Source organism: Colletes latitarsis, chromosome 1 (assembly GCF_051014445.1).
Source record: "Colletes latitarsis isolate SP2378_abdomen chromosome 1, iyColLati1, whole genome shotgun sequence".
In the NCBI taxonomy this organism is placed as follows: Eukaryota; Metazoa; Arthropoda; class Insecta; order Hymenoptera; family Colletidae; genus Colletes; species Colletes latitarsis.
In genome coordinates, this window is record NC_135134.1 from 40,332,986 (window position 1) to 40,354,933 (window position 21,948).

Sequence of the window (21,948 nt, forward strand, 5' to 3'; positions counted from 1 at the left end):
CAAGTTTCGTTTCGATTCGTTTTCACTTTCGCCGGCCGTTGCCGTCGTCCTGACCCGACCCAACCGAGATTTCTATTAACCCAGCACACGATTGTCGAACAGATCTCTCCGAGGAAACTGGAGTTGTCCTGGGTCAGAATCATGTTTACTTTCGCTGCTCGCTCGGCTTCCACTTTCGATCTCCGCAACTTTCGATTTCGTGCATCGACGCCCTCCGAAACTAACGCTGAACCTCTTTCAAACTTTCGATTTCGTTTACCACCGCCTCAAAAAACCATTAGTTTGATCGAATACAATTTTACTACTGATCAAAATTAGATAAATTAAATTATCACGACACGAAATTAAATTAAATTAAAACGACAGATACTTGAAGAATAATTCAATGGAAATAAATGTTTATTAACTCGGACAAAAGTCCAGTAAATTTTTTTTATTGAAAGTTTTAACCACTTCGGTAGGTTTAATGTTAAATTAAACAAGTATTTCTCTATACATGAATAGATTTAAAAATTGAGTAAATAGAAATATTTATTTAATTAATACTAGCCTTTTGTTACAGATGGAACGAAGTGGTTTACATAGAGGCCATTCGTAAATAATATATGTGCATAGTTATTTTGAGTTTAAATTTGTGATTACGTCTCTGAAGTAATTGCAATGAGAAAAGGTCTCAACAATAGCATAATGCTCTAACCATAGAAAGACTTTCCAATTCTGTCGTGAATTTCTAAAGGAAATTTCCATTATCTCCACAGAAAGTAAGCTGCTTTCATACAAGCGTTTCGAAACATAACCACGCTCATATAATTAACAAAGATTTGTGTACCTTGTCTTTCGTGTTTTCGGTTTCTGTTATTTCCAAGTATCACACTCAAATCTGATTCTTATAACGATAATTAATAAAGCTTAAACAACTGTGTCCCTTAACAATAAATGTTTCCTTTCTATCCATATGATTCTCATTTATTTTAAATTACTACATCATTTTCTCATTTTGTAAATTAATATTAGAAGATTTCAACGAATTTAGTATTGGATGAATTACTAACTTTAAGGTATAATTAAAATACTTTAATATATCAGACTATATATACAACTATATAATTTGTTAAATTATTAAGTTTAATTACAACGTCAATTTAATACTTTCTGCATAAATTACTTTCTGCTAAATTATTTTAAAAAATATTTTATTCAAAATACATTAATATTGACTGTCACAACCAAGTTGATTATTTTACATATTCTACCAAACAAAGTGATAAACATATAAAATTTTTGTTACATTTACACCACTCTATTGCATAAAGCTAATATCTTTGAAGCACTATTTATCACTATTCCATAATCACAATTAATAATCAAGATTGTACAAATTAAAAATAATTCTATGTAATAGAAACTTACATACTGATCTTGCATAATTAAACTTACTTTGTGTTAAAAAATCACACGAAAGTACCTTTTAATAACTATTAACAATAAAGAGCAATTCTAGAAATATCTTGAATAAAAATCATATTTAATTTATTGATATTGCTAAGTATAGAATTATTGTAAGGAAAAGCACAATTTAAATTTAAGTACAACTTACAAATATCAATTCTATTTATAATATACCGTACACAAGTGTAACTATACTGCTCTAATAAATTGTATTTACTATTCCTATCGTTTAACGACAAACTTACGTATGCAAAATTCGAGAAATCTCGTTTGGCACATATTGTTTACGTTACGTCAGAATATTACATGCGAAATAAGATGAATCATTGTAATAATAGCTGTAAATTTTATCTAAAGACCCGATAAGAAACTTACCAAGCAGCAACTGTATAAAAGAACCAGGTACATCTCAACAGATCAGTTGAACAACAAGATACTGTTGTGTTAAGCGTGAAATATTTAGTGGAAGTTACTAATATGAAAGGTAATTTTGCGAAATTAAATATAGTTGCAAAAATTAACTATAATAATCACTCGTAAAATATGTAATTAACATGTTCAGTCAAACTTACAACGTTTCTTTAAAACGCTTGCAACGAACAGACCTCGATACTTGTACACCTTTAAATTACTATCATTAAGAATACTGTAAATTAATAACATCAACATTTAATGTCAGTTCAGATAAATTGTTTTCAATATAAATTCAAATTAAATTTAAATTAAATTCAAATTAAATTGATTATAATTTATTTAATCTAAATACGATACGGTTTGCATTTTAAGAAAACACGATATTAAAAATATTAAAATTATAAAGATTCAATTCCAGTTGAAAATAAGACAGAAATATTATTCATAAAATATTAAATGAAATCTTATAGATGAATTTGAAAAGCAGAAATTTTTTTCTAAACTTAAATCTCAACTCTACGTATTAAAAATATTTCTATTTACATACGATAATGCAAACAATATTATTGATAATAATCGTGTCGTTTGTACTAATCAGTTTCTTATTTGTCTGTTGATAGGTATTAGTAGCTTATTGCTCGCATGTTTAATTATTTGTACCAACGGTGCTCCTTCGGAGAAAGTAGACTGGAAACCCGTGTTGGAGATACTTAAAACGTCAGAAGATTTAAAGGAAGAAGAAACAGTTTCACCGCTACCCGATGTAAATAGTGCAGAAGATTACAAACAATTGATTCTACAAAAATTGATATCCAACGCTGCTAAAGACGATGTCGATACTGACGAAGGAAAAAAACTTGAAAATGATTTACAATGGCCCTTAAAACTCCTGAAAAATGGCGCCACCATTAAAGCTAATGGCGATGATTATCGTAGTAAGCTTAATTCGTTTGCTGCGAAAAGTATTTGGAAAAAGTACGCCAACGCAATTTCTGATGAAGAAAATTCTGTCAAAAAGAGTTGGAAGGAACCTCGCAAATCTGATAAGCTCAAAATGCTTCTCAAACGAAAAGATTCCAATGAAAATGGCTCCAACGCGAGTGATTCCGATGAAAATAGCTTCAACGTGAGTGATTCCGATGAAAATAGCTCGGGCAAAAGAAAGTCTAAAGATAAAAAGTTTCGAAAAAATAATAGACATCGAAAAAGTTCTGACGTAAGTGATTCCGTTGTAGACAGTTCCAGCGAAAGTGATTCTATCAGTAAAGATTCTGCCGCGAACAATGGCGGACAGATTCGCCATCGAAGAGGTCTTCGCGATAGAAAGAAACAGCATTCTGACGAAGTTTGCTCGGACGAAAGTGATTCTGACGAGAAGAAACGCAAAATAATTGGTGGAATAACTTCTCGCGATGAAAAGAAAAAGCATTCTGCTGAATGTAAACCTGGGGAAAAGAAACATCAAAGAAACCGTCTCAAGAAACTTCTCAAAGATTCCGATAATGACGAAAGCGATAAAAAACGAGCACATAAAAAGAGTCATGGTGGAAAGAATTTTTGGAAAAATTATTTTAACTTGTCGGACAAATCCGATTCTGATAAGAGCTCCGACAGTAAATCAGGCAGAAACCATAATTCTTGGGTATCTTCGGATTCGAGCGAGAGCAGCGAGTCAGACTCCAAAGAAAACGAACTCAAAAAACATTTACGGAACGCTCTCCGAAATAAAGAGCTACGCAAAGAGATACTTCTAAAAGAACAAGCGGATCAGGAATGGAGGAGGAAAGTAGATTTAAAGAAGAAAATACTGACGGATAAACTGGATGAGATTAGGGAGAAAGTGAAGCGTATTTGCAAAATCACAGCGGAAAACAAAGATGATGAAGTCAATCAACTAAAAGAATGTGCAAAGAATTATATTTCCGAAAATAAAAGCGTTACGATATCTTTGTTAGAAAATATTGTACGCACGAAATTGTCGGAAAACAATGAGAATACGTCAGAGGAAAATAATTCGCAGCTCTCGGTAATTTTAACGGTATTAAATAAACTACAATCGAACAAAGATTCATTACTGGATGTAGTGGAGAAAAAGAAATCAGCACAAGAAGACTTAAAGAAACTTGAAGATAGCATCGCCACCGCAGGTAAAATTATATAATACTATCGAATTTAACGATTAAAATTGTTTATCAAATATGTACGACTACGATCTAAATATTAATTTTTGGAGAAATGTAAAAACAATTACCTTTTCGAACATTTCTCACGTTATTAGCGTTATCGTATAATAATAACAATAATAATAAAACGTATATATTATTATAAGATACAATTATTTATATTTCTGTGTTATATTTGAATACAGTTCTGATTATTGCAAAATTGTTTACCTGCACAGGTAAAGCACAGTTAAGTGACAACGATATGCCAGCAGCCACCTACTCAGAAAATGAGGAGCAACCTTCCAATAACAATACGGATCAAAGCATTTCATATAGTTCACCACCTGTTATGCTAAGTGCGGAACGGACGTCCATGCTCTCGCGTCCAAAATCGGAAACACAACTTTCAGAAAAAGAGGTTGTCATATCGAATTCCGTACCACCCTCTGAAAATGTCAACGAACAAACTGAATTAAATGTGAATAAACAATTGGATGACAAGCAAGCTCTGTCAAATGTGAAAGAAGTATTGGATGAGGAGCAAGCTGAATCAAATGTGCAAAAAGTATTGGATGAGAAGCAAGCTGAGTCGAGTGTGAAACAAGTATTGGATGAGAATCAAGTTGAGTCAAATGTGAAACAAGTATTGGATAAGAAGCAAGCCGAATCAAATGTGAAACGAGTATTAGACGAGAAGCTAGCTGAGTTAAATGTGAAACAAGTATTGGATAAGAAGCAAGCCGAATCAAATGTAAAACAAGTATTAGACGAGAAGCAAGCTGAGTTAAATATGAAAAAAGTATTGGATGAGAAGCAAGTCGAATCAAATGTGAAACATGTATTAGACGAGAAGCACGCTAAGTCAAATGTGAATAAAGAATGGGATCTGAAGCAAGCTGAGTCAAACGTGAAACAAGCATTGGATGAGAAGCAAGCCGAATCAAATGTGAAGCAAGTATTAGACGAAAAGGAAGCTGAGTTAAATGTGGAACAAGTATTGCATAAGAAACCACCTATACCAAATGTGAAACAAGTATTGGATGAGAAGCTAGCAGAATCAAAAGTGAGAAAAGTGTTGGACGAGAAGCAAGCCGAAGCAAATTTGGAACAAGTATTAGACGAGAAGCAAGCTGAGTCAAATGTGAAAAAAGTATTGGATGAGAAGCAAGCCGAATCAAATGTAAAAGAAGTAATAGACGAGCAGCAAGCTGACTCAAATCAGGATAAAAAATGGGATGAAAAGCAAGCTGAGTCAAACGTGAAACAAGTATTGGATGAGCAGCAAGCCGAATCAAATGTGAAACAAGTATTAGACGAAAAGCAAGCTGACTCAAATCTGGATAAAGAATGGGATGACAAGCAAGCAGAATCAAATATGAAACAAGTATTGGATGAGAAGCAGGCTGAATCAATTGTGGAACAACTATTAGACGAAAAGGAAGCTGAATCAAATGTGAAACAAGTATTGGATGAGAAGCAAGCTGAGTCAAACGTGAAACAAGTATTGGACGAGAAGCAAGCCGAAGCAAATTTAGAAAAAGTATTAGACGAGAAGAAAGCTGAATTAAATGAGAATAAAGAATGGGATGCTAAGCAAGTTGAGGCAAATGTGAAACAAGTATTGGAGGAGAAGCAAGCTGAGTCAAATGCGAAACAAGTATTGGACGCAGAGCAAGTTGCATTAAATGTGAAACAAGTATTAGACGAGAAGCAAGCTGAGAAAAAAATGAATAAAGTATGGGATCTCAAGCCACTTGGTTCAATTGTAAAACAAGTATTGGAGAAGAAGCAAGCCGAAGCAAATGTGAAAGACGTATTGGACGAGAAGCAAGCTGAATCAAATGTGAAACAAGTATTGGATAAGAAGCTAGCTAAGGCAAATGTGAAACAAATATTGGATGAGAAGCAAGCTGAGTCAAATGCGAAACAAGTATCGGACGCGGACCAAGCTGAATCAAATGTGAAGCAAGTATTGGATGAGGAGAAAACTGAATCAGATGTGAAACAAGTATTGGATGTGATGCAAGCTGAGTCGAGTGTGAAACAAGTATTGGATGAGAAGCAAGCTGAGTCAAATGTGAAACAAGTATTGGATAAGAAGCAAGCCGAATCAAATGTGAAACAAGTATTAAACGCGAAGGAAGCTGAATCAAATTTGAATAAAGAATGGCATGACAAGCAAGCTGAGGCAACTGTGATGCAAGTATTAAAGGAGATGCAAGCTGAGTCAAATGTGAAAGAAATATGGGATGAAAAGCAAGCTGAGTCAAATGCGAAACAAGTATTGGATGAGAAGCAAGCTGAATCAAATGTAAAACAAGTATTGGATGAGGTGCTAGCTGAGTCAAACGTGAAACAAGTATTGGATGAGAAGCAAGCTGAGTCAACTTTGAAAGAAGTATTAGAAGAGAAGCAAGCTGAGTCAAATGTGAATAAAATATTGATGGACAAGCCACTTGGTAAAATTGTAAAACAAGTATTGGAGGTGGAGCAAGCTGTGTTAAATGCGAAGCAAGTATTGGACACGGAGCAAGCTGAGGCAAATGTGAAACAAGTGTTGGATGAGAAACAAGCTGAGGCTAATGTGAAAGAACTATTGGAGGAGAAGCAAGTCGAGTCAAATGTGAAACAAGTATTGGACGCGGAGCAAGCTAAATTAAATGTAAAACAAGCATTGGAAGAGAAGCAAGCCGAATTAAATGTGAAACAAATATTAGACGAGAAGCAAGCTGAGTCAAATATGGGTCAAATTCAGAAGCAAGCTGAATTGAATGGGAATAATGTATTGAATCAGGAACAAGCTCAATCTAGTGGGAATGAATTATTGAATCAGGAGCAATCTCAATCAGATGGAAATGATCTATTGGATCAGGAGCAAGCTGAATCAAGTGTAAGTCAAGTATTAGAAAACGCGTTAATTGCGGATCAGACCACTATCGTTTACGAAGACAATTCCGCGGTAGCTTTAGCATTCAATACTGTTGCTTCGGAAAGCAATTCACTACCGGAAACAACTAGTGCAAATCCAAAAGATACTATTCTTGGTTAAGCAAGTCTAAATAATACGTCATAGGAAACAATGTTAATGGTAAATACTAACGTTTCATTTTGTTACAGATGTTAGACTGAGAAACGAAAATCTATGGCTACAATGAAGGGTATTACATCATACTTATGCTGAAAACAAAGTTAATTACAGAGAAATTAAAATATGAAGGACAAAAGATAAATGTTACAATAATATAAATTTCAGAAATGGATTCATTATGTATATCGATAAAGAAGTGAAAATATTACTATGTTTCGATCAATTGAACTACAAATGCAAAATAATAAATAAATTAGATATTATTAAATACCGTATAATATTTGAATGTTCCTTATATCCATGCAATAAAAGTATGCTTGTACAAGAGAATATTGTAAAAATATTACTTACAAAAAAATATTATGATACTTGGGAAATTGTAATTTACTAAAACATAAATTATATAATATAATTTATATATAATAGTATACTTCGTGTTATTATTACGTCATTACCTTTTAGCAATACTATGATATAATATATTGATAAATAATTAAGCAGTTAATAATACTTGTATCTTATGATGTTGATTTATCAATAAGAGAAGGATTATGTCAGCTTGTATATCTATTATATCGTTAGAAAATTAACGTTCACGTTCATATTTATGTATTATATATAAAGTTTTATACTTTTTTGCAACCAGTGGGATAGTCTCGTTCAAATGAAATAAAATAAAAATAAAATAAATTAGCTGCTTGGAGATTGTAAATATAATATAGTTTCATCGTTGTATTATTATTGTCGTACGTTTATTACCGATAGTAAACAACAAGTATTTAACGATTTAATGCGTCATTTGATACAAGATAACATGTTACTGACGAACACAATGATTTATAGAACTTATTACGTAAAACGCCCAAAATAATGGCTCATTTCGGCCATTATCTTGACAATTTAAGTAAAATAATAAAACTAAAAATAAAATGGTAATAAACGTGTTACTCGTTTCATACTTCTCTGTATTGCCATTGTCAAAGACTGTTGCGTAAAACAAAATAAGAACATCAGATCAGTCTGTGTCGAATAAAATGAGAAATAACGATCGGGTCTCGGTTTGTTATGATTTCATTTATCGTAAAAATCTTTTTAATTAAACAATCAATCAAAGTAAAAAAATTTCTTTTTCATGTTCATCGTTAATCACAGCAATCTTTCATTAATCAATTTTAGTCAAAGTCTAATTTAATCAATCGTATTGAAACAAATCCTTTCTGATTGCAAATCAAATTTAAATATTGTAAAGTCAGTAATCATTACTTTGCATTTTATGTAGACTCTGATGCTAAGTTATTGATCACATCCAACGTTACAATTATTGTGTAAATTATCGTTCTAATATTCAATACGTATTGCATTTTTTGTATTAATTACTTCAAAGTATACGTAAAATACATTTCCAAAAATCTATTTTTTCTATCTACAATTCAATTAACACCTTGGCGTACGATTTAATTACAAGCAACTTTTCAAACGTTTACTACAGTAATGATTCTTAGTTGGGAGAGACAGAAATGTTCAACTTACGAATCACGACTGGGTTCATTTTAAAAATCATTGCTGTATTTCATTTCATTTAAATTTGTTCCTTCTTCTGAGCATTACGAACATACGAACAGACTTGTTTTACGAATATTTCACGAATGTAATAACGTGTTGATTTTAACCCCCCGAGTACTGGACTTCCGCAACCTGCGGAAACTCGAGCTCAGGTATACATATGTATCAAACATCGACGGTCGCAGGAAACTCGAACTCTTCCGTGTTTCGCATACGTTTTCTTTCGACGGAACATTGGAAAGGAATGAGGTCATCTGAAAACACTCATAAACAAAAAAAGAAGACACTATGTTTCTTTTTCTCTTTTCTGTCTGTCTTGCACGCAACTCATAGCTAACATTAGTCCATCGAATCAAAGTGTGCATGTCGAGAGAACAATGACGAGTCAAAAGTGACTCCGGCACAGTACTCGTCGAGTTAATGAAGAGGGAAATTTGGCATAAAGAACTAATAACGCGCCAGCTAAACAAAAAGTACAACGAAGGAACGTACTTGATAAATTTCTAGCGTCACTGTACGTATAGATGCAAGTGTATCCTCGTTCCCATCGCTAGCGATTCTAGCCACGTAACGGAATATGTAAATACATACATATGTCGTGTAACGCTCTGCTGGCTAACACTACCGGCTGAGTTGCTCGGCAGTCATCCCGAAACTATCGGTCAGAACAGTGCCCGTGACACATCGTCCATCGACCAGAGAAACGTCAACCTAGTCAAAGTTAGAGATAAGAAAAATTTTGTTCGAGCAACAGCTGACGAATAAAAACACGATTCATTCGATCGTCCGCAGAATAATATTATTTATCTATGACAAGTAACCAATAACAATTAAATATGCAATATCTTTTCAACGAGTAACGAGAACACAAATCGTTGGCTTTGTATTTGTTGTTTGAAATTTGAATATATAGATAAGAATATCGACCGTCTCGAGTTCAGATCGTAGCGATCGATAGCGATTAACGTAGTACTCATGCGACGATATGCAGTTATCGGAGTTCTTCGACAGACAACTGACCTCGCCATAAAGCCTCGCGGTATCATCTCAGACGGTGAACTGAAACAGACAGACCGTCGAATGGTCACGTCGATCGACTACACTGGTTGAACAGATCTGCGACACATTAGCTCGACCAGATTGGTTTATTCGACGTCGGGAATCCACGGTTTTCACCGCAGAAGAGAATGTGGTCGTTTCTGCTGGCCTTGGCCGTGACTGGCGCGACGGGAGAAGTAGTGAATATCCATATGAACGTAAGTATTTCGAATCTACAGTGGACGAAACTTCTATAAGAATACTATTACTTGAAATTGGAATGACAAAAATTTTAATAGTAATATTGTCCTGTCCGTGGTCGACTTCAGACTGTCGAACTTTGAGTTTTCACGTGGTGTACCGACTAATCGATTACTCGAAGGACCACCTTCTTAGAAGGAACACTAATGTTTTCTTGAATGATGTTTTATCGATATTCAACACCTATTCATTGCACTGACGTTCTATCTAATCATATCTAGAATGTAATTATGGACGATTGTAAGTATAAGTGTGGACGGTACTAAATGCAAATGTAATCAGTCCTAAAACAAATCTGTTTGATACTAAAAATAATTCTATAATTAAGACAAGTCTGGTTGATAGTACAGACGATTTTAATTGATACCAAACAAAGAAACGATTAGAAATAATTAAGTAAAAATTAAATCGGTAAACCAGTGTATAGAATTTTTAAACATTATTGAATTTATGTTACAAACAAAATATTGTATTTTAACGCATTGAAACGTCAGTAATTGGTTTTGCCACAGTTATGTTTAATTATGTTTTTATACTATCAACTAATTTTTGCCAAGTTGAGATCTGTATTTAATTTCACTCACAGCTTACTACATTCCTTAACTTTTTAATTTTCTATTGGATTTGGAACTTAATTTAGTCATTTCGTAACTAGCAAATTTTTATTTTTAACCAATCTTAATTATTAAAATGAAATTTTCGAGTAACTAACCAAACAAGGCTGATATTTGAACAATTTATTTTACTGGAAACCTGTCACTGATATTAAAGAAATAATAAATAAAATGTTGCTGAAGCTTTTACTTAATAAATTATATGTCTTTTTAATTTTATATATTTAGTAATATAATTTATCTTTTGCAATCCTTTTTACAATATTAGCTTATGTCGACCACAATTCTGTCGAATGTTTGATCGATTCGTAAATTTATGATTTTAGGATACGCTGAATAAATTCAGTTTCGATGTCGATTTGGGGAATAATCAATTTTTACTCGACGGACAGCCGTTCCGTTATGTATCCGGCAGTTTTCATTATTTTCGAGCTCCAAGACGATACTGGAGAGATCGTCTGAAAAAAATGAGGGCAGCTGGTTTGAATGCTGTCTCTACGTGAGTAAAATTTCAAAATAATTCAAGGATCGCGTTCTCCAAAAACTTTATTCTTAGAAATTATCCAGTACTACATACAAACTCCAACACACTATACAGGATGTGTGTGCGGGACCCACTTCAGGACTAAATTCTACACATAAAACAATAAAAAAATTTCATATAAACATACTATCCCATTCGACCTTGTTTTTGAGCTATGATGAGTTTCTTCTTTAACACACTGTATTTTCTTACGGATACAAAGTGTCTATTAATAACGTCGGAATGCTACATGAAAGAATTGTACAAGGCTTCCATGAAATTCGAACAATTCCTGGACAAATAGAAGGGTTAAGACAGTCAATGATAAAACGTCTCCAAGCCTGTGTTCAGATGAAAGGAACTTATTTCGAACATTTGTTGTGCAGGTGAGCAAATACGGCGTGTTAAAGAGAAAACTCGCCATAACTCGAAAACAAGATCGAATACAACGTATGTTTATATGAATCTTTTTATTGTTTTCATATTTAGAACCTAGTCAGTGGGTCCCACATGTTACGGGACACCCTGTATAAAGTGTTTACCTATAGGTGGCCAAGAATTTAGAATTTCTAGAGACTTTGTACCTTTTAAAATTATTAATTATTGAAAACACACAAACAATTTTAGACTATACTTTTCCTTTTTTATTAGATGAAATAGAGAACAAAAAATTTATTTAACTCTTTTAGGTAGGATTTAATTTTCTTTAAGAATCGTTTAAAATATTTTTTCATGGTCACAAATAACATATATTAGGAAAACCACGAATCTACAAGAAGTAACCATTATTATGGATCGTTTTTGTTTAAAATTTAAACGTACATTTTAATTTATGAATTGTATTGACATTAAAAAAATATTATTCTTTCTCAACAGTTTTCTCATAAAAAAAATTTTCTAATTTATTTTAATTATAATACTCTTACTTATGGTGCAATATTTTCCCTGTCAGAAAATACAGTTTCGACATTCTCGATTTTCCTTTGATCAATCCTTTGTGTCCACATAACTCGAAAACCCCTTTTTCCATTTCATAATCTGAGATTTCGTTATCGAGATGCATGCAGTTAAAGTTTATACGCGTGTGACCGTCATTGGCACGTGCTTCTCGTGTGGAACATGTGCGATAGGACGATCAGCTGATTGGGATATAAATAGCGCGTGCTGGAACTCACGTTAATAAACATTAACTACTTATATTTCAGGAACGAAGTTTTCGAATTACAAAATGGCAAAAGATTTGTCAAAAAGAAAATATTTCTTTTTGCTCTTTCATTATTTCATGACAGTAACAAACTTTGAATTATACAACTGTGTAGACATCGTATTACATTCTGTGCAAAATTTATGCGTTGATAACAACCGGAGTATTTTGTTCGCAAATTGATGTAAATAAATATAAATTATATAAAATATTGCTTTTAGTTTTGGCGACAAAATAATATATATTTGACCAAAAGTTTATGACGATTTTATAGATTTGTTTTATAACTTTGGCATAATTTTATAAATAGATAACAATTTATTTTAATCTAATAATTTTAATTCTTCGTTCCATGAAAATAAGTATATTATATTCCGTGTTTTTGTTTTTTAACCCCTCAATAAATAATTTTTAAAACGTAAACTGTTATTTTGTTTGAATTTCTCTGTTTAAAGAAAGATATAATACCTTTGTCTACAGAGTAAATATCTTTGAATAATAATTTTCTTTACCAGTTACGTGGAATGGAACTTGCATGAACCGTCTGAAGATGAATGGCACTGGTCAGGTAATGCGGATTTAGTAGAATTTTTGAATATTGCTCAAGAAGAGGATTTGCTGGTACTTTTGAGGCCGGGTCCTTATATCTGCGCAGAAAGAGACTTTGTAAGTATGGCTACGAAAATTACTTCGACATTAATATTAACCCTCTTAATACCTTACGATTGTATACATTTTTAGAAGTATTTATTAAAATTACTACATTTTTCCTAAAAGTAAACATAACTTTACACATTTTTTGTATTTTATTTTGCAAAATGTATTACATTTTACATAAAAAGAAGAACAACAAATTTTCTAAAAAATGGTTAGATAGAATTAATAAATAAAAAGTCGAAATATCGACTCAAACTATTTTTAGGTACTAAAAGGATTAAAAAAGTTTCATGATTTAAATAATAATTAGAATATATAAATGTGAATTAACCAATAATGTTTAATTTGAACTAATTTGAGAGAATTAAGTTAATTTTAATTATTTACAAACTGTTATTAATTTTTAATTTTATATTTTCATCTTTCCATTCTACTTTGTCTTTAGGGAGGTCTTCCATATTGGTTATTGACCCGTGTACCGGATATAGTATTACGTACAAATGATGCACGTAAGAATCTTTCGCTATATTTAATTAGAAACAAACTACTTTTAATTTTCATTTTATGCGATACAACATCGATATGCTTTTTGAAATTTATTCTGTATTCTATTTTTTTTGCCTTTGCAGGTTACATGAGATATGTGGAAAGATACTTAGACAAATTGTTCGAGAAAATAAATCCTTATCTAAGGGGTAATGGTGGTCCTATAATTATGGTTCAGGTACAAACCATTTTCATTGCCAAATTCTAAGTTATGAGAATGAATAATAAAATGCACAAATAGTAATAATTATTGGAATAAATAGTAAAATACACAAATAATAATAATCATTAGAATAAATAATAAACTGGATACTGTTACTTCAGGTGGAAAACGAATACGGAAGTTACGCTTGCGACACGGAGTATATGGACCGATTACGATACATTATGAAACGGAAAATTGGATCGAAGGCTCTTTTGTACACGACCGATGGAAACAGCCCAAATATGCTTCGTTGTGGATCCGTGCCTGGAGCTTATGCTACCGTCGACTTCGGAGCCTCCGCGAACGTGACGAAAAGTTTCGAAATAATGCGCTTGTATCAGCCACGAGTAAATATCAGCAATTAATTTAAAAAAATGTATTACTTTAAAAAAAAAAAGTTTACTAGATTATAATTTGTACAGTAAATAATGGATAGAGTTAAGAAAGCAATTGCATAGCTCACTAGATAGAAAAAGTAAACATGTGAACCGGAAGTCATCTTAAGTTTGACAATAGAAATATTACACATGTAAACAAAAGAGGACAAAATGATAAATTGAAATAGGAAGATCTTTGAAAATTTTATAAAATTCTAGATGTCCTAATTATTTTGAAAAATTCGACACGATCGACTATGGAATTCCGTCAGGTTTAATCACTAAAAAGTTACTAATGATTCTCAGCCCAAATTTTGCAATTTTGATTATTAACAAACCCATCGTAATAAATATATTAAAATTGAGTTTCAAGCTATCTTACATTTGAATAATCAATGTATTAAAGAAATGTTTAAATTTGAAAAACATTAACCAAGGCTGTTTCCCACAGGGCCCATTTGTTAACTCCGAATATTACCCAGGATGGTTATCGCACTGGCAAGAACCGTTTCAAAGAGTAAAATCCAGCGAAGTTGCTAAAACTCTGGATGAAATGCTGTCATTAGGTGCTTCCGTTAACATGTATATGTTTTATGGTGGCACAAACTTCGGCTATACCGCTGGTTAGTAACATTTTATTATTTTTTAATTTACAGGTGATAGCCATTATAATATAATACATCGATAAAATTTAATATATTAAATTTAATATATTATTTTATAGATATATATTTTTTATTATTTTAATTACAATTTTAATTACAATACTTGTACATAAAATAATTGCATGCTGTGAATCTACCATTGCGTTTTGACTTACGTAACAAATTTGTTTGAATTTGGGGCAGAAATTATTTTTAAATTAAACGTCAAATTATTATTAAGCATAAATTACGCTAAATAAAACACATTTTAAATTCGACAGGCGCTAACGGTGGCGATAACGCGTACCAGCCACAATTAACTTCCTACGATTATGACGCCCCGTTAACAGAAGCTGGTGATCCAACGCCAAAGTACTTTGAAATCAGAAACGTTATCGCCAAGGTACGATATTTTTCAAACAACGAATTTATCAAAAGTTATCCATATTTATTATATTTATACTTTGAAAGTTACCTTCAATACCAATCCTTCAAACTTAATAATGAACGTGTTCTTTGCTTTTACAGCATTTACCATTACCCGACGTACCCCTTCCGACGGTATCAGCGAAAGGCAATTACGGTTCGATATACTTGTCGCCAATTTTCAATCTGCTCGAACCCGATGGCCGGAGTAGATTTGCAACGATCGTTATTCAAGAAAAAGAGCCACAAACATTCGAGGCTCTTAACATGCCTCATTGGCTAGTACTGTACGAGACTAACCTCCATGCCAGACCTTTGGATCCTACTGTTTTACATGCAATTGTTCGGGATAGAGCATTGGTCTACGTGGACGACAACTTGATTGGAACCTTGAGTCGCACTGACAATATATACGACATAAGTATAGAGAGTCCCTACCAACATAACTTGAAGTTACTGGTGGAGAATCAAGGACGACTTAACTATGGAAGCGGACTTCGCGACTTTAAGGTTCGTTGATCAATATGGTCATATCGTATTGGATAACTCTTTACAAGAATTTCATTTCTAAGGTATTCAGAGTAAGCTCCGAGGGGAGTCTTATTGTATTAGGAAATTCTTTTTTCTTGAAAAGTAGCATTTATACATTATGATTCAAAGCTGAAAAAAGTTATATCAACGATCTATAAGCGAATATTTTTTTCTGTGAAATATAAATTGCATTTATTTTTAGCATAATTTTATTTTTATATTTATCTCTTAGATTGTTTTTTAAGAAGGCTGAAATACCTCATCTTCTAAATTGTGTTTTATTTCTAGCCCTCTCATTTATTAGGTTGTTTCTTCTTTCTTGTTTACTTGCATTCCTTTCCAATTTTGCTTTTTCTATTTACCACTTTTTGTCTTTTGCTTCGACTTACATTTTCTTATTTCTTTTATTTCCAGTCATCAATCTCATTCATTTTTTCTATTGTTGGTATTTTTATGCCACATTTTTATTTTTAGGCTCTTTATCTTTCCTTTTTGTTTTTCAATTTTCATTGCTAGTCTTGTATTAGAAACACGATTTTTACCCAGTTTGCTTCTAAAGGGGCCTTTTTTTAGATGTCTTTCTTTGTCACTTCAGGACCACTTGCATTTGTTTTTATCAAATGTTTTTAATTAAACTGTGTTACTTTCTATTTACAAAGTAGTTTTTTTTCGAGCGGTCACCCATCCCAAAAGTACTGGACTCAATCGCGTCCAATGCAGTTTAACGTCGATGATCGAACAAGTAACAATGATTTCAACGTGCAATGACCGCTACCGAGCTTTATTTTAATTTAAACCCTTAAATATTTCAATGTACAAAAAAATGAATTTATACCAGATTTCTACAAGTTTTCCTTTTATTTAGTGAAGCGAATCACCATTATAGTTGCATCTATTCTATGATTATTATAAGTGTGTTTCTCCAAACAACAGTCAATTGCATTTTTCCTGATGTTACGAATTTCTTTTTTCTCCTTTAACAGGGGATCTCGAGCGTAACTGTCGGCCAAGCTCCCGTTTATAATTGGACAATGACCGGATTCCGTTTAGACAACGTCAACCTTGTTGAAGATTGCCCGACGATTACAGTGGAAAACGGAACTCTCCATCATGGACCAGTGGTGTTTCGTGGGAAATTCACGATTTCTGGCGAACCTTTGGACACGTACTTGAACACTGCTGGCTGGGGCAAAGGAGTAGCTTTCGTAAATGGCCACAATCTTGGTCGATATTGGCCACTCGTGGGGCCACAAATAACTCTGTACGTTCCTGCGACTTTCTTACGAACCGATGAGAATGAGTTGGTGCTGATAGAACTGGAGTATGCGCCAAACAGCAGAAAAATGAAATTACAGAACACTCCGATTCTTGATTATACGATCTAATAGACCAGCGTTTTTTTAAATCTTTTTCTCCCCTCAAACTACAAACATGCTAATTCTATTATGAATTTAGGGGGTTATTGTATTGTAAAATCGATTTTACAATATCGATTCTTGCCTCTTTCATAATTTTTCAAAGTGTTGCTATTTTTTTTAATTATCAATTGTTTCCTTTTCCAATCAACTTTGAAAAAATTTCTAGGCATTTCATAGATATCAATAAATACTGTGAAGTATTCCAACAAAAAAAATTTGTATAATTATTTTAATTTGTATAAAACGTAAGAAAGAAACAATATTTAAACATTAATAACTTTTTAACGAAGCCTCAATCAACAAATTGGTATTCTTGTTTTTGTCTTATTTTGGCCTCTAAAATCTCCCATTAAAATTTTTCCCAAGGGGTGGCCGAACACTCAGTATACAAAACATCTTAAAGCTGACTTCTAAAGAGAACATTATGGTCGAAATCTAGACAAATATATCTAACAACCACCAAATTGCATTTAATAGGACACCTGTAAAATTAAAGAATTTTGCATTTATCTTTCATCCTACAAAGATCAGAATTCTTTCTTATTATACAATAATAATAATAACCTATTATTCGAATTAAATTATCTTCGCAAAGAAATTTGTATGTCTCTTTTAAAAATAATTGTGACTGATTGTTGTTTAATTAAAAAAATTACATCACAAAAATAAAATAATTTTATATAATTCTACCCGGTGTTGTTATTTCCCACATGTTTCTCCTCCGTATAACAATTATTACCAAAAAGTATGTTAGGATTGTAAGAGTTTTATATTTATAAAACTTCTTTTCGAATTAACGCGATATTTAAACGAAGTATATGCAACAACTAAAAGAAACTTCAACCGAAGTTGAAAGTAAAAACGTCAATAATTATTTACAATTATAATTTTTTAGGTTTTGCTACATTAAATATATTCGTTTACACGATTAAGATCGTTTTACAATCATTTTCTAGGGAATAATGTAACTGCGTTTATATGGCAATTATTTATTTGGTATACTGCAAAGGTATCCAAGAAGTCCACGAGTAGGCTGCAGGAAATTGTAAATAACTTCTGCTTGCATCCTCAAACATAATTGCACTCATACCTGGTCCATGACTTTCCATGTTTGCACAATTAGCGATAGTTTGAATCGACGTATCCAGATTGTGACATCGTTCGTGGGACCGTAAATTATTGACCACAGAGAACTGCTTCTTGCATACGTTACAACGATGTGGCCGGTCTCCTGAAAAATTTGATATAAATATTAGTACAAACCTAGATTTAACTCGCGATACTAAATAATGTAAAATTTAAAGTCCAATTTCCAGATGTCCTTTCATTCAGTCTTCTGAATTCAGCTTTTCAGTTATTGCTAAATAACAAGACCATTTTATGTCAAAAAGAAAGAAATATTTACTTATCATGCAATTGTAAAATAAATATCTATAGTTAATAATTGAATGCAATTATTATCACATTTAATAACTATTATTGTAATCACTTATATATAAAAATAAATAAAGAAATAAATAATACATTTATATTCTAATTTATAAATTGGTAATCCCCTTTCCCTTTCAAATAGTTTTAGATATATGTCAATCTGACTTTCCATTTTGGAGATATCGTCGTGTAAAGAAAAGTAAAATTTTTTAAATTCCACTATTTTTCTCTCTCTGTGTTACAACAGTTCCAGTAACGCGTATTAAAAATACTAAAACTTTGGTGGCGTATAATTCCAAAACTACTTATGTTTTATCTAGAATTGCACCACTGTTAGAATCCACGAGGCTTCCCCTTTAAAATGGTTTTCGGTTTATGTCGATCCGGCTTTCCATTTTCGAGATATCGTAATGTAAATGAAGGGGTAATTTTTTAAATTCCACTATCTCTGTCTCCGTCTAACGCGGCTGACCTCTCTCTCGCACGTGCATCGTGCTGATCTACCTCAATCACGTGACGCACGTGACCGAGTGACCTAGATTTCTACGGAGGCCAATGACCTCGCGACGTTAACAATGAAAAGTAAACAAACGCTTCGAACCCTTATATCTCCGGAACTAACCATGCGATTAACTTGAAACAAAAATCATTATATCATCGGAACTAATTACGCTAACGACTTGAATGAACTCTCGTTTTAAAGGGCACTTCATCCTCTATTCGATGAGCGTAACAACTATTCTAATTTATGTTGCCTTCTATGTTTATTTTCATATTTACTTTTACACTATGCACCCAAAGAAGTTTCAGCAATTCCTATTGTTCGCACGACTGCTGTGCGATAAAACTGAATTATAAATTGTGTATTTAATTAAAAATGAATTTAAATTTTTATATAGGATGTTTGCGTAATTACTAGCCACGTCTGAGGCTCATTTTAAAAGCCATTGTTGTACAGCACATATTTTTTCGATCATTTAACAGTTTTTGCCACGTTTTGATATGAATACTTTCACGGTGTTAGAGATTAATTAATTAATGTCAGTTATATCTCTATAAATGATTTAATCAGTGTTAAATACCAGTGTGTAGTTGCATGTGATGGTGGAGAGCTGCAGGTTTGCAAAATCCTCGATTGCAAACTGTACATCGCAACGGCCAGTTACCAGTGTGAGAATATCCATGAGCCCTTAGATCGCCAGGGGTGGGAAAAGAACGTCCACACTCGGTGCATTTGTGCGGTTTTTCCTGTCATACATGTAGCTTTACAGGCCTTTCGAAATTAACATATTGTATACGGGTTTGTGTCAATTTGTTTCAATTCATATGATATAAGTAATTTTTTTGCATTAATATAGAAAGAAATTTTTTTTAATCGCTTTATTTGCAATACACTGTGTATTTTTATTTGACTTTTAAAGACACAGTGGAGATACGTTATACAAAACTGTACGTTTAAAATTCTTTTTCTTTTTTGGTGTGTTATTGTTTAAAACTTGTTTCATTTGTTACAAATAAATCTCCTTATTGACAGAAGAATAAAATTTATTATTATTTTCTAGTATTAATAAATTCTACTTTTCTTTTACTACACTAAAATGTTACGTATATGTTAAAAGTAATCGAGTAATAAGAAAACCTTGTAATGAGTCATTCGATGATAATATAAATTCGAAGAAGCAGTGAAACGTTTCCCGCATATTGGGCATTCGTGTGGACGTTCTCCAGTGTGAATCCTGACGTGTGTGTTCAAGGAGCTACTAGTACTGAACATTTTGCCACAAATGGTGCAACCATGTGGCTTTTCACCTGTTAATCACATATTATAATTATCAACACGGTTAGTACTTTTTATTTGACTTTAGATAAATATTCAGTTTAGGTTGAGTAAAAAATCTCGAATAAATCTTCACGTAATACGTATTTTATTAAATTATTTTTTATTAATTATTATGTTAGTCTCGTTGTTAAAGTTTCATTTATAAATATACTGTATATTATACTAAAATTCCCATTAGTTACCTATTACAGCCAATACAATTTCTAAATGGCTCTTTTAAAAATATAAAATTTACGTTAGTTGAGTGACTAAATATGGTAGATTTAAAAACATAAACATAGCTGCCGGAACACGCGGGAAGCCATTTTCAAAAATTAGTGGGAATAAAAACCGACCAATTTCCAAAGTATTCGTTGCATTTGAACCTAACAGAACTGACCTGTGTGGGTTCGCAGATGTCTCTTGAGTAAAGAAGGTCTATCAAAATTTTTGCCACACATCTGACACGGCAAACATTTTTGAAATTTCGAAGTGCTCGTCAAACTGATTTTTTTAGGGCCGCGACAGCTCAAATCTAAGGGCGTGTCTTGTACAACACTCCACACTGCGTATTTAATATAAAATCACAAAATATGAAACACATTTCCCTGACGCTTCAAATTCACTAGGAAAAAAAATTATCCGAATACGTTAAAAACTAACGAATAAATTAATTTCCATTGCAGACTTTTGTTAAACCAACGATACAGTATTGTTCACGTCGAATGATTAATCATAAATATTTCGTTGCAAATTATTTCAGTTTTATAGATATCTAGTTCCTTTTTTATTTAATTAAACAGTTTATTTACTATAATGATATAATTTTTAAATTTTGTATTTTTTGAACACATTGCAGAACATTTAAGAATAAAGTATGAAGTGTCTTTTTATCAAGTATTCTACGACAAAGATTTTCTACGTTTGTTAATTCTATTTTCTTGTTTAGTCGCTTACCGGACATTATAAGTATTTCTAATGCTTTCAAAGCGAACAATGTCTGCAAACGTATCACAAAATTCACCAAGGATAAAGTTCCCCGCACTTCGACAACGGATCTAGACATGGAGGAGGATAAATCCGAATTAGATACTCTCAACCCCGAACAGATTATACAAGGGATTACAGGTGTGAAATAAAGTAGCAAAAACGACGATGGCGCATGTCAGGGGCGGCATTTCTTCCGAAGGGCGGAGTTTGATACACCCTTTGATGATACACAGCATCCTGGGAAACCGAAAATACTTCCAATCACCTTCTTCATTTAATGCACAAAGAGAAAAATGGGTACCACGGGACAAACAAACTTCGCAAGAAATATTGCTTCGTACAAATATTAAATTTTCGTCCCAATTGAAATATTCTCATTTCTTGAATTATTACTTAAGCTATTAATACAAATAATACAAACTAAAAACACTGTTTATAAAGATTTTTTGCGATAAAGTTTCTTTTCATAAAAATTCTAGAAAGTTACATATTCTTTTAAATGGAATATACAAGTTCCAACTTTGTTCAAAAACAAGAGGTACTTCTTTATTTTAAACTCTCACATTGCAATCCAGTGTGCTTATA

The 21,948-nt window shown here is 32.4% G+C and overlaps 4 protein-coding genes across 4 annotated transcripts; 3 read left to right on the plus strand and 1 right to left on the minus strand.

The window, feature by feature from the left end:
- Positions 1 to 1,881: 1,881 nt before the first annotated feature.
- Positions 1,882 to 3,254, plus strand: LOC143343153 (uncharacterized). The gene is made up of 3 exons (XM_076767745.1): positions 1,882 to 1,933; positions 2,484 to 2,989; positions 3,099 to 3,254. Exons 1-3 carry the CDS (start codon positions 1,927 to 1,929, stop codon positions 3,252 to 3,254), a joined length of 669 nt encoding a protein of 222 aa, XP_076623860.1. The 5' UTR covers positions 1,882 to 1,926.
- A 597-nt stretch (positions 3,255 to 3,851) lies between these two features.
- LOC143343158 (uncharacterized) lies at positions 3,852 to 7,438 on the plus strand. Its single transcript, XM_076767757.1, has 4 exons — positions 3,852 to 3,861; positions 3,930 to 4,010; positions 4,265 to 6,918; positions 7,146 to 7,438. Exons 1-4 carry the CDS (start codon positions 3,852 to 3,854, stop codon positions 7,155 to 7,157), a joined length of 2,757 nt encoding a protein of 918 aa, XP_076623872.1. The 3' UTR covers positions 7,158 to 7,438.
- Positions 7,439 to 9,335: 1,897 nt separating this feature from the next.
- LOC143341700 (beta-galactosidase) lies at positions 9,336 to 17,807 on the plus strand. Its single transcript, XM_076764759.1, has 10 exons — positions 9,336 to 9,935; positions 10,919 to 11,091; positions 12,835 to 12,985; positions 13,422 to 13,485; positions 13,606 to 13,700; positions 13,847 to 14,074; positions 14,556 to 14,727; positions 15,030 to 15,151; positions 15,277 to 15,684; positions 16,689 to 17,807. The coding sequence occupies exons 1-10, from the start codon at positions 9,867 to 9,869 to the stop codon at positions 17,088 to 17,090; spliced, it is 1,884 nt and encodes a 627-aa protein (XP_076620874.1). The 5' UTR covers positions 9,336 to 9,866; the 3' UTR covers positions 17,091 to 17,807.
- Positions 17,808 to 18,112: 305 nt separating this feature from the next.
- Positions 18,113 to 21,337, minus strand: LOC143343164 (uncharacterized). The gene is made up of 5 exons (XM_076767770.1): positions 21,331 to 21,337; positions 20,774 to 20,938; positions 20,194 to 20,363; positions 19,637 to 19,802; positions 18,113 to 18,351 (listed from the first exon to the last, which is right to left on the minus strand). The coding sequence occupies exons 1-5, from the start codon at positions 21,335 to 21,337 to the stop codon at positions 18,113 to 18,115; spliced, it is 747 nt and encodes a 248-aa protein (XP_076623885.1).
- Positions 21,338 to 21,948: the final 611 nt, after the last annotated feature.

What these genes read in the sequence shown, in the direction of transcription:
- LOC143343164 (XM_076767770.1), bottom strand. An exon ending in ACATCTGCGAACCCACACAG is followed by an intron (nt 20,364 to 20,773) that starts GTCAGTTCTGTT and finishes TGTGATTAACAG; the next exon opens with GTGAAAAGCCACATGGTTGC. An exon ending in ATCGAATGACTCATTACAAG is followed by an intron (nt 19,803 to 20,193) that starts GTTTTCTTATTA and finishes CATGTATGACAG; the next exon opens with GAAAAACCGCACAAATGCAC.
- LOC143343158 (XM_076767757.1), top strand. An exon ending in AGATAGCATCGCCACCGCAG is followed by an intron (nt 4,011 to 4,264) that starts GTAAAATTATAT and finishes TTACCTGCACAG; the next exon opens with GTAAAGCACAGTTAAGTGAC.
- LOC143341700 (XM_076764759.1), top strand. Translation starts at nt 9,867, where the DNA reads ATGTGGTCGTTTCTGCTGGCCTTGGCCGTGACTGGCGCGACGGGAGAA. An exon ending in AAACTTCGGCTATACCGCTG is followed by an intron (nt 14,728 to 15,029) that starts GTTAGTAACATT and finishes TAAATTCGACAG; the next exon opens with GCGCTAACGGTGGCGATAAC. An exon ending in GCGGACTTCGCGACTTTAAG is followed by an intron (nt 15,685 to 16,688) that starts GTTCGTTGATCA and finishes CTCCTTTAACAG; the next exon opens with GGGATCTCGAGCGTAACTGT.
- LOC143343153 (XM_076767745.1), top strand. An exon ending in CCGATGAAAATAGCTTCAAC is followed by an intron (nt 2,990 to 3,098) that starts GTGAGTGATTCC and finishes ATTCCGTTGTAG; the next exon opens with ACAGTTCCAGCGAAAGTGAT.